The sequence below is a fragment of the Callorhinus ursinus genome, unplaced genomic scaffold (genome assembly GCF_003265705.2).
Source record: "Callorhinus ursinus isolate GAN/ISIS: 27379988/994484 unplaced genomic scaffold, GSC_fseal_2.0 scaffold9, whole genome shotgun sequence".
In the NCBI taxonomy this organism is placed as follows: domain Eukaryota; kingdom Metazoa; phylum Chordata; class Mammalia; order Carnivora; family Otariidae; genus Callorhinus; species Callorhinus ursinus.
Window position 1 is genome coordinate 60,664,842 of NW_027397071.1, and position 13,171 is coordinate 60,678,012.

The following is a 13,171-nucleotide window of genomic DNA, read 5'->3' on the forward strand; positions in this document are numbered from 1 at the left end:
GTGAGAGTATTATGGGTGATTATTAGTATCATCTTTATACTACTCTATATTTTCCCAAGTTTCTACAGTGAGCAGGTATTAATTTTACTACTTAAAAAATATGGAAAAGGGAATGATGGGATAAAAATGTAACTTACTAATAAAAAGTCAAATATCTACTCTAATCCTAGCTACTCAGTCTATAATTAGCTAAACTTGGAAAAATAATTTCAAATATCCAGTGAGGATCTTAAACAGAAAGCAAATTAAGAAGAGGAAAAGTAGGGGCACCTGGGTGGCTCAGTTGTTAAGCGTCTGCCTTCAGCTCAGGTCATGATCCCAGGGTGCTGGGATGGAGCCCCGCATTGGGCTCCCTGCTCTGTGGGAAGCCTGCTTCTTCCTCTCCCACTCCCCCTGCTTGTGTTCCCTTTCTCTCGCTATGTCTCTCTCTGTCAAATAAATAAAATCTTTAAAAAAAAAAAAAAAGAAGAGGAAAAGTATACCACTGAGATCCAAACTTCATGCAATACAACAAACTGCCAATATATGAATTCAGTGGCATTTCCCCCCTTTAATGCCTACATCTAATTAAGAATTATGGTTGATTTACCTCCTTTACACAAAGTCTTTAAATGGTCATCATGTAAAAATCAAAAATATAAAACTGCAGGGGGAAATTTTTTTAAAAGTCATTAATCAACAAGATAACTGAATTTGTTACTAATAATAAGGCTGAGATGATTACTTTAAAGAAGACACTTAAGCCTACAACGAAGGGTTAGTCTAATGATGTATTATCTATTCTTCTAAATGATTAATGATAAGGATGTACCATGCTGCATTAATTAAGGTTAATGCAGCATGGTACATGGACGATGTTGCCCTAATATACTTGATCAATGTAACTTTCCTGAATTAAAAACTTTCCTTCACCGCTGGGCTGAGTTATAGTAATTCTGCATTTTAATAAATGAGCAAGTTCTAATGGACAGAGTTGAAAAGGTCAGCTATCAGTCCAAGCACAGATAACTTCCACTAAGACACAATTCCTGAAGATTCTTCTAATTTAAACATTTCTTAGTATTTAAAAATATTGTATTTTATCTTATGCAACTTGTGTTGCTTTAAAAGTATATCCAAATAAGTCTGCAAACAAATTTCATATTTGAAATCATTTTGGAGAAGATACTACCTAAATGATGTCTTCAGTAAAATCCTTTGAAAGTAAAGGATTTTATGAAGAACCAAAACATCTAATTTCCATCTTTAAAAAATTCAGATTTTTCACACACCACGTTTGCTTAGGGCAAGACATCCCTTCTGTGTAGGTTAGGGCATAACAATCTAAGATCGAGACCAGATCACTTGACTCTCTCTCATTTCACTCACATATAAATTGGAGATATTCCACCTAATGTGTAAGGTTGTTAGGAGAGGAAACTGGAATAACATGTGAAACCACTGGATCCAGATCAATGGCTCTCAAACTTCAGAGTGCATCAAAATCACTACAGAGGGCCCATTTCCAGAGTTTCTGATTCAGCAAGTCTGGGGGCCAGGCCAGAGATCTGTTTCTAGCAAGTTCACAGGTGATGCTGATCCTGCTGGTCTGGTAGCACACTTCAAGAACTACTGGTCTAGAGAGACCTGAGCACTAATCTACCAATCCTGGACACTAAGCTTCTCTAAACCTGTTTCTCTAACTCTAAAACTACCCTTATTGTTTAGGAGTTTAGGAACTATGGAAGGAATGTACAGTGCCTGTTGAACACTGTGCCTGGTTCATTAACAGATAATTTGGTAGTAGTAATGGTGGTGGTTGTTACCACCATCACTACTATACTATTTCTAAATTTTTTTTTTTAAGATTTTATTTATTTGACAGAGAGAGACACAGCGAGAGAGGGAACACAAGCAGGGGGAGTGGGAGAGGAAGAAGCAGGCTTCCCACGGAGCAGGGAGCCAGATGCGGGGCTCGATCCCAGGACGCTGGGATCATGATCTGAGTGAGCCAGAGGCAGATGCTTAACGACTTAGCCACCCAGGCGCCCCTATACTATTTCTACTAAGTAATGGAACGTGTAGAACATTAATATCACAAAAAATTTTAATTGCATTAAACTACATTGTAATTTAAAGTTCCTTATGCTTTATATTAATTCCTCTTCTGATAAAATTATAAAAGTTAATTATAAACTAGTTAATAAATCTCTACAATAACTTTTTTTGTAGCAGTTAGGAGAATGGTCCTAGAGCACAACTGTTTGTGTTCAAATACCAGTTCTGCCTTGCAAAACCTGTGTGTCTGCGGCCCCCAGGTTCCTTATCTGTAAAATAAAAATAGTAATGGTACCTACATCATAAGGTCACGAGAACAGCATTAACATAAGTAAAACTCTGTATAGTGTTGGCATAAAATAAATATCCAATAAATGTAGCTATCATTATTACTATCCCAATACACTATCAGTAACATTGTAAATCCTTATACATACTAAAGCATTAAATAGACTTAATTCAAATGACTGGGTATTTTTCTAATTATTAGTGTGAACTATAAAAGACCAGGTCTTCTATTAGGTTGAGCCATATGAACTGCTGACATGCAACTATAAATACAGTATTTGCATAGGCTGAAACTAATAGCTTTCATCCCAATCTCTCTAATCATTCCTTTGAGCCTCTTGATGGTTACACTCTAATATGCTCCCAGATTTGGTCCTCAGGAGGAGGACAGTACAGAGAAAGGATATGGCTACCTTTTGTTAAATCTGCACTTTCTAAATATCAAAAAAAAAAAAAAAGGGAAATGGAGTATAAATCAATTTTTGTATAATCTGTTTGAAACATGAGTTTTATTTGCTTAATATTAGGGCTTTGCCCCTTTTTCTGTAAGTCTCTTGGGATCCTGTGTAGAAGCTGTTCTCATTAAACACCAAACAGTTAAGTCCATTCTCTGGTACTAGTTACAAATTCGGTTTCATATTCTACTTAACAATTTAAATAAACTGAAATATTTCTAAAAAAAGAAAAAAAAAAAGATCATTCAGATCTCCCAGAAAGTTCATACCCACTATTCTATGGTTTTAACCAGAGACTGAAAATACAGAGAGGTTTTATCTAGCCCACAGATGCGTTTCATCGGCCTACACAGTTTGTTGCTATTATTGTTTAATTTGGAGATTTAACACACACATACTCAAATCCCATCCACAAAAAAAAAAATCTGATTTTCTGGCTTCTCTTGAAAAACTGGACAATCTGGCAACACTGGACAAGCATTACCAAAAGCCTGCAACTGTCTGGAACTAAGTAGCAACTAACCCTTCAAACAGGGCATGAGCTTTCTAAATTGCTTAAGTCTTCATCTATCTTTACTCCTCACTCATTTACTTAACTGCCTAGCTCTCAGGCATTCAATTTTTCAACTGCTGGTTTGACAGACACAATCTCCATCTTCAGCCCAAACTCAGATCCAATTGCCATCACCATCTATATCTATGTATGTGTCCCACAGACGTAAGAGGTCCCGCACCACCTATTTCCCTGATTTCTCTAACTTCAGATGTTGACAACATCCAAACAGTAAGCCATGCCAAGAACACTAACTTTATATGGCTATCATTCTCTCACCTCCCATTTCCCAGTAGTCACCAGTTTCTACAGATTTACCTCCTAAAATCTCAAGTCTATTTCCTCTTCTCCTTCTCCATTACTACTGCTTTAACCCATTCAGGGCCTTACCAACAATCACAAATATTTATCTAAAGCCCATGTCTTACTCTGTCTCTTCTCTGCTTAAAACTCTGCTTCGCTGGCTCTTCACTGACCTCAGGATAAAAATATAACCTCTTTACATCAGATGTAGGCCTCTGCCTCATCTCCTCCTCATCGTTCTAACAGTACCAAACATTCGTAGTTCTCTGAACACACTGGCAGCAACATATTTCCACACCTTTGCACATGCTACATCTCTCAGCCTAACGAACTTCTCCAATCCTCAGAACTCTGCCACAGAGAGGAGATAAGGAGCAAGAGGAGGGAGACAGAGCCTGGTGAAGGAACCTTTAATTTTTACATTATATACTGCTGCACATCTTGAAATTTTTAGAGTTATTGTGATTTTTAATTTTGATTATTATAAAAATAATTACTTGGTAACAAAAAACCCTACTCTTCTGTGAAACACTGTCTTTTTTGCCTCTTCATTATTTCAGTGTCTTCTATGTATTTCTACTATGACAGCACATTTCACATCACATTCCAATTACTTCTTTACAAGCTCCTTGACATCACGGCCCAAGTCTTATTTACCAGTATACTCTCAGTTCTGAGAATGGGGAGTTACACATACTATACACACAATTATGTTTGAACTCAACAGCCAGTCTGTTGAGCTTTCCATTCAATGTCTATTAGAGAATCTATACGCAAACAACTTTAGCTGACTGATAAGAAAAGGGATCATTTTTTGCCCTTGTTCCAAAGAAAAAAGAGGCAGTTTATAAAGATAAATTGGCAACTATTTTTAATCTCTGAAAAAGGATAGAGTGAAGTTGTAGTTTTCAAACCTTTTTAAAGCTCTAACATGCTAGGATTGTAATTTCAATTATCTAAAGAAAAAAAACTACAGAGAATATTTCTCTCTTTTTCAAATCTGAAGTTAATTAAAATTGACTTTGTTTTGGGGCACCTGGGTGGCTCAGTCGGTTGAGTGTCTGCCTTCAGCTCCGGTCATGATCCCAGAGTCCTGGGATTGAGCCCCACCTCGGGCTCCTTGCTCACGGGGGTGTCTGCTTCTCCCTCTGCCTTTGCCCACCACTCCCCCTGCTTGTACTCGCTCGCTCTCTCTCTTGCTCTCTGGGTCAAATAAATAAATAAAATCTTTTTAAAAAATTGACTTTGTTTTGATAATTTTATGGCATGTCTTTAAAACTGGAGATATTCTGAAATATCAAGTTACCAGAATTAATCATTGCAATGACAAGTAATCTATGGTTTCGGGGAAGTTTTCTTTTTTTCCTGGTACCAATCCTCTTTATTATAAACAAATAATGTTTCAGGATACAGGACATGGAGGGTAGCTAGAGACTTAAACCATAGTGGAAATGAAGGTGATAGGTAACAAACTACCCACATATATTTCCATACACTTGACCTTCTTTCTTGTTGCAATGGATGAACCATCTGTGCTCTTAGTGAAAGGCAAAGCCTCCTCACCTGTGTATTACGTCCCATCCTCTCTTGCCTTCTCAAGAACACTCACCCAGCAATTCTCCCCCTTCTCTGTTGCATCAATTTTCCCCTTTTTACTGAATCACTGCCAATACCACAGGAACATACTATTATTTCCCTTATCACACAAAAAAATTTGTTCTCATTCCCCTCTCCAGCTACTACTGTTATTTCTTGCCTTCCCTTCACAGCAAAACTTGAAAGCACTGTATATTTCTATCTTAAAATTGTTCTTCTCGGGGCACCTGGGTGGCTCAGCCAGTTGGGCGTTGACTCTTGGTTTTGGCTCAGGTCACGATCTTACGATCATGGGATCGAGCCCCTCCCCCTCCCCCCCCCAAGTCGGGCTCTGTGCTCAGCACGGAGTCTGCTTCACATTCTCTCTCTCCCTCCCTCTCTCCCTCCAGCTTGTATGCACTCTCTCTCTCAAATAAATAAAATCTTAAAAAAAAAATTGTTTTTCTCAAGGTTATCAGTGGACTCCTACCTGTTAAATCCTCTGATCCCTTCTCATCCCTCAACTTAACTGATCTATCAGGGGCATCTGACACAGCTGCTGCTGCCTCTCCCCTTCTAGAAATACTCTCTCTTGGCTTCTAGGCTACTGCATTCACCTAGTTTTCCTCCTCCTTTTTCATTGCTTCTTTTCAATCTTTTCTGCTAGTTCTACCTCAGCTCTGTTCCCTTTAAATAGATGCTGGAGTGCTTCAGGGCTCACTACCTCTTGTCTCTCTGCACTTACTCCTAAATTCTTCTGGCTCTACATACTATCTATATGCCAATGACTCCCAAATTTATTTCTTCAGCATAAACTTTTCTCCTAAATTCCACACTTCAAACTGCCTACTTGACATCTCTGTAGGCATCTAGAATTGCTTATAAGCATGTCCAAGGCTAAGTTCCTGATGCCCACATCCCCTTCCCCAAACTAGTTCCTCTGGCAGTCTTCCCCACCCCAGTTAATGGCAACTCCATTGTTGTGGCAAGCCAAAATTCTTGGTGTCAACCTAGACTCTTTTCTTTCACATGCTACAGTTTAACCTTTAAAATACAGTATCATATGACACACTACTACTTAACAATATAAAAGGAAAAAACTACTAATACATGTAACAACAAAGATGAATATTAAAAACATTATGCTGAGCTAAAATAAAGCCAGACAAAAGAGGATACATAATGCATGATTCCATTTACGTGAAACTCTCCAAAAGAAAAATCTATAGTGACAGAAAGTCAATCAGTGGTTGCTTGGGGCCAGCGGCTGGGAGTAGAGACTGAAAGAAGAAAGGAATCTTTTGGGTGACAGAAGTGTTCAATACCTTGATTGTGGTAGCAGTTATGACTAAATAAACTTGTCAATACTCACTGAACTTTACAGTGTATACATTTTATTGTATATTATACCCTGATAAAGTTGATTAAACATACATATGTAATTTAACCATTTCTCACTGCCTCCCCATCCCCACTGCTATCCTGTGGGAGCCACCATCACCTCTCTTCTGAATTACAATAGCCTAACTAGTTTCCCTGCTTCTGTCCCTGCCTCCTGCATTTTATTCTCAACAGAGTGGCCAGAGTGATACTGTTAAAAAATCACATCATGTCACTCCTCTGCTCAAAACCCTCTAATGGCTTCTCTTCTCCATAATAAAATTCAACATTCTTACTATGGCAGACAAGGTCACATGATCAACTTCTCTGTTACCTCATATACCTCATTTCCCACTACCCTTCCCCATGATTATTTGCATTCCAACTAGAACTGGCCTCCCTGCTGTTCTTCAAATATGGCAGGCATGCTCTTTTGCACTTACTGTTCCCTCTGCCTAGTAATGATGTACCACCATCCCCGACAAAGCCTTAAAACTTGTTCCCTCACTTCCTTCAGGTCTTTCACCAAAGGGCACCATTCCAATGAGCCTTTCCCTGGCCACTCTCAAATTTCAACACCTCCCTCCATGTATATACAACCTCACTTCTATTTCATTTTCTCCTTTCCTACTTTATTTTTTTCTCCCCAGGATTTAGCACTCTCTTATTTATATTTTACTAGCATATACATACACACACACACACACACACACACACACACACACACACACAAAGTATAAGTAACTTTTTATTTTATTGGCTTTCTCCTCTACCAGAATGGATGACCCAAGAGGGCAAAGAATTTTATCTTTTTTGTTCACTACTGTATCCCCAGAACTTAAAATAATGTCTAAAATGTATGTTGAATAAATGAATGTATCTCAACAAATTCTAGCTTTCCCTTTAATAGTTGATAGTAAGTAGAATTAGCTTTAGAGATACATCAATTGACTATTTGCTTTAAAAAAATTCTGGTAGATTAAATAAAAACTTCAACACATTTAAGTATGTGCTAATATATATCAGCCAAACTTGTTCTCAATTCTAATCAAGAATTAAGATCAGACATTGAGAGCTTTTTATCAAATTTTCAGAGATCTTCTTATGAGTAAGGGCCTATGTGAAATAACTCTCATTATTGCCAAGAATATATATAATATAGAGTGTCTTGGTGAGTTCTTTACAAAAACCAGATAATGTCATGTTGCCTGAAGCTCCCCTTACTATAATAGTAGAAAATAATCAATCTGGCAGTCTCAGAACTAAGAAATCATTTTAAAAATACATTTAAGTCTTAGTAACACTTGTCATTTAAATCATTAAAGGAATTGCTTGTTTTATAAGCAAGCCACATAAATATGAGACTATTTAACATAAATAATCTAAAAGTAAATCAGAAGGTACAGGTGCCCTTGCTCTAGAGGTCTGAGTCCCCTCTCTTTTAAACAGGCAAATAATACAGCTTCTGGAAGTCCAAAGGAGTTATCTCCTTATTAACTGCAGAGGAGAGAATTCCATAGTGCAGTGTTCACCTGCATCCAGGAGCTATTACTTGAAAAACATTAAAGTATTCATCTTTAATCAAGTAAAGAGTTTCAGTGTGGGGGTGTTATCTCCTTTAGTTTATAAGCAGCATTATATATTCAACCTAAAAATAAAGGTCCTGTGCTTTCATAGTATTTAAAATGTTTTATGAAGTTAAATGCAGTGGAAAATTTCAGGAAAGCATCATCAATTAAGCAGCTCTGAATAAAGAGTATGACCAAACACCATAAATATTTTAAGGATGCTTTTTCCTAAAAGCATCAGAGATATCACAATTGAGTTATACTGGTTTGCCTCTATCATATTTAAGCTGCATCTTTCATTTCTATGTGTCAATTTCTTAAACAAGACAATGAAGAAAAATAAGTTCAGTATACTATCCTAGCAATGGAAGGACAACAGCTGTTCAACATCTCATATAATATACCTGGTCACTGTTAGACTTCATAACCAAAACATTTTTAAGCTATCAACTTATTTAATATTTATTTACCCTGGTATACCTAGCATCTACCACAGTGCACTGTCACTTGTAATTCAGAGAAACTACTAACATCTCCAAAGCTTCTCATTTCTAAGTTTCTTGGACTGCTTTAAATGTAAAACAGAGGTTACTCTGGATAGGCAAAATAACAAAAACATTAGTAGCAAAGCTAATAAACACTCCTAGATGAGAGGTACGTTAAGACGGCATCATTAAAATCGCTTTTATTTGCTGGTTTACAGTTTTCAAAGCAAGATGAAATGAGAATGATCATACAGTATCTTACCCTTTCTACCGGTGAACCATAGCATGCAATGTCGAAACATAGCAGTGGCAGATGGCATTGGTGTTATTAACTATAAAAAGGATAATAGCAGAGAAATGACGGCTGGCAGACAAGACACAGAAATGCAGATGAAATGAATGCAAACTTGCAGTTCTTGAAGCAAAGCAAAACCTTTAAGCCAAAGGTTGCCACTAGCTTCAATTTAATTTACATTTTGAGTTTTACACCAACACTGCAACCTTCAGTCTTTAGACTCTTCATGCAGGGGCAGAACCATACTCCTCAATAAAGAAGATCAGCAACCTTCTGTAAACACAAGCCAGCAGCAGCAGCAGCCCATTACTCTCTCCCTTCACTGATTTTTATCCTTTGAATTTTTAATCTCCAATTGCAGCCAGATCCACAGTCGCCTCAAACAGATCTGTATCCACTGCAGATACAAATCCCTGCCTAACCTGCAGTACCACTTCATCCAGAACGCTCCTGTGCACTCATTCATGCAGAATCAGTTGCAAAACCATTCAAGTCATCCAGCAAACACCCAAAAGAGGAGGAAAGAAGCAGTTGGGACTGTGAAGAGAAAGAATCTCTTCTTTTAGCTCACCCTGGAAATGGAAGGTTTTCTGATCAACAGTTATTGTGAAGGTGCTGTCGTCCTCATCGTCTATACCAATCACAGCTCCCTGTGAAACAAAGAGCAAAATCCCAATAAGGCAAACAATGACATCAGCAATATTCACTACTGCAACAGCCCTGGAATGCTCAATGCACCGAGGACACCGGCAGTAGGCTCGACACAGAAAAGGGGCTGGCAGGGCACTGTAGTACTCTGCATGGCTACCTCTTATTCTTGCACAAGGGGCATGATTGCTGTGAGAGGGGGAGAGGACAAACACAGAAGCTGAGTCTAGAATCTATGTTCAAGAGTCAGCCACTAGGTTTTTCTGAGCTTTGGACTACTCTCTAAAATGGGGAGCCAGAAACCTCCACCACACCCGGTTGTTGTGAGGTCAAAGAATGCAGGTCCTCTTCATCAGGCTGCTTCTGTGTTACACTTGTTAGTGCAGAAATGTCAGGTGACACTTGCTTCAAAACACGGTCCCAATCACTTCTTCCAAGTGTGCTCCCATAACCACTCGCACATGGCTCTGCAATTGCACTTTCCAGTTTTTGCTGTGATTATGTTTATATGTCTCTTCCCCCTGAACTGCCAGGAGATCTTGGAAGTCAAAGACAATATTATTTGTTGATACATGACCTTCAAGTACACACCCAATATGTGTTTTTTAAATAAAAGCATGAACAACTCCCCAAAAGATGGAGGAGGGGACTGCATTTATAAGTTGTTTGTTTCAAGAAGGTGGATAGGGTGGGTTTTAAACTTTTAATTTTTTGTATTCAACTACAAGCAGCCCATTAAGACAACAGGAATTAAGAGACAGGAATTTATGCAAAATAAGGAGTGTATTGGTTAGTGTCCTTAAGAAATAAGCATCTAAAGTATTTCAGAGAAAAAAGCTAGAGAACATGAGATAGGTAAAATGCCCCAGGATGGTGACAAAAGCAGCAGCATTCCAGGACCTTGAAAATGAGGGCTGAAAAGAATCAAGGGGCCAAAATACCTAATCCCATGAATAAGGCTACTCCTATTCTAAGAGGAGTGGGTAACAGAGCCAAACATTAATATTAATCTCTTCTCAGAGGCTGTCTGGATAAACCCCCATTTCTATCCAAATCCCATCAACTTGAATTATCTTTGTTATTCCTCAGTTTCAGTTTGGGTTGGGATTTTTATCCTTATTTTCACTTAAGTAAAGTGTCTCCTGAGAGTATAATGATTTACCCAAGGTCACACGATTAATGTCAGAACCAGAACCACTGGTATAGTACCTACTTATTCCATGGCAGCAAACATAAACACATCTCAGTGGGTAAGCATGTATGGGAGCAGATCATTCTGGTTAACTTAATTTTGTGGTTACTGAGTTAACTTCTAACTTATGATGTATCAAATATTTCCTAAGTTACAACTGAATACAAAAATATGTGCTTGATATAGCTCTAGAATATGTAACAATAGTCTCTGCCCTCAAGGCACTAATATTGCAGAGGAGGAGATAAAACATGCAAAGAGGTGAGCGTAATACAAGGTAGAAAGTGATCTCTACATGGATGAACTTTGAAAACATTATGCTAAATGAAAGAAGCTAGTCACAAAGGACCATATATAATTCCATTTATATAAAATGTCCAAAATAGGCAAATTCATAGAGACTAACAGTACATTAATGGTTGCCTAGGGCTGGGGGGAGGGGAAGAGGTGGGGTAACATAGGGAGCAACTGCTAATGGGTATGGGTTTCTTTATGAAAACATTCTAAAATTGATTGTGGGAATGGCTGCACAACTCTGTAAATATACTAAAAGCATTGAATTGTATACTTTAAATGGGTGAATTGCATTGTATGTGAATTATATCTCAAAGCTGTTATAAATCACCCCAATACCAAATGTTTGGTCTTTCTTTTGGGTCTCTTAGTGTGAATTTACCAGTTACTTAGTCAACTCAGATGGAAACCTCTAGGTTCTACACCTGTTCTCCTTCATTCCATCACCACAAGTTGTGTTCATTCCACCTCTGAACTCTAATATCAAATATTATTATTCCATCCCATGAACTGCCAATGCCCTAATTCAGGTTCTCATCACTATATGCTTAATAGGCAATCTGTCTCCTTTCAGTCTGGCTACCTTTTAGTCCAGTCTTTGCTATTGCCAGAGTAATATTTCTAAAGCACAGACTCTTACAGGAGACAAAGATATTTAAAACCTTCCTTGGACTAATAAAGTCAACATTTCTTCATAATGCCATTCAAGATTATTCAAAATCTGGCCCAACCAACCTTTTCACGTTCATCAACCAGTCCCTTCCTCCTTAACACACAGAGGCCCTATACATACTCATACACAACATTTCTTCCACACCCCAAGGGGAAAAACCAAACACACCAAGTAATTGCACTTTTTTAAGGTCCTTCCTCAAGCTCAATTCCCAACCATTTGTTAAACAAAAGCAAAACCCCATATCTCCCACTGGTTACCACCTCCTTTCTCACTGCTTTCACAGAGGAGCTTTTTGGAAATTGTCCGTGCCTTAACTTTTCATCCACTCTTGCAATCTAGCTTCTTTCCCACCACTACACCAAACTACACTCTCACAGATCTCCAATGACTGCTTTAGTAGCCTCCAGTTTGTTTTTTTCTTTAAGATTTATTTATTTGACAGAGAGATAGCGAAAGCAGGAACACAAGCAGGAGGAGTGGGAGAGGGAGAAGCAGGCTTCCTGTCGAGCAGGGAGCCCGATGTGGGGTTCGATCCTAAGACCCAGGGTTCATGACCAGAGCCAAAGGCAGACGCTTAATGACTGAGCCACCCAGACAAAACTAATAGTCTCCAGTTCTGTCATATACCACCAGTCTAAAGCACTGTTGCTGCTGCTGACCACTTGTTTCTTGAAACTCTGCTTCAATGGCCCTTAATTACCTAAGCTGTGCTTCAGAAATATTTCTACCTAAGTACCTGTGACAACCTATACGGGAGAAAGCATTCTTTTCTTGCCCATTACACTCTACCCCTCCTCTGTCCAAATGCTTCTTTGAAAACTCTGGAAGCTAGCTAACAACCTCCCAGTCCCATCAGGTCTTGCTATTACCCTGAAAGTTCACCCGCATCTATAACCACTCTTGCTTCCTTTCCACTTGTCATATGGAAAAGGTCTCCATACCCTATCACCGTTCCTTAGGTCTCTCACTCTACTAATTGTCAACTTCTTTGACTACTGGCTCTTTCCCAACAGCACTTACACATGTTTAAATTCTTTATCCTGTTTAACCAACAACAATCATTTTCAATTACACATCTTCATCTGGCAATTAGTCCACCTCTCTCATTCCCTTCAAGTTTATTCAGATTTGCCCAAGTCTCCTGCCTAAAATTTTTTTCACCTCCCATTCCTTGTAGGGTACGTAACCATATCAATGGCTCTTCTTCACCTTCAAATAAGGTGACCATATGACCTGATTTACCTGGAACAGTTCAATTATTCCTGTTGTCCTAGCATAATAATTAATGGAATGTCCTAGTTAGGGGTTACAGTCACTCTACCACAGCCTAGCCCACAATGTCCTCAGTGATTTGCTCCATGCTTACCTCTCATCTCTTATCAAATTCTACAGTTGGACAGCTTGAGATTTACCAATTGCCCC

General features: G+C 38.5%; 1 protein-coding gene across 4 annotated transcripts in view; it reads right to left on the reverse strand.

Moving 5' to 3' along the window:
* The window catches only part of OSBPL9 (oxysterol binding protein like 9), a 176,241-nt gene that overhangs the window by 114,974 nt on the left and 48,096 nt on the right, over window positions 1-13,171 (reverse strand). For all 4 annotated transcript variants that reach the window (XM_025871597.2, XM_025871596.2, XM_025871595.2 and 1 more), the window contains exon 3: window positions 9,511-9,589. In XM_025871597.2, the coding sequence (XP_025727382.2) occupies window positions 9,511-9,589 (79 nt within the window). The remainder of the gene's footprint in view (window positions 1-9,510; window positions 9,590-13,171) is intronic.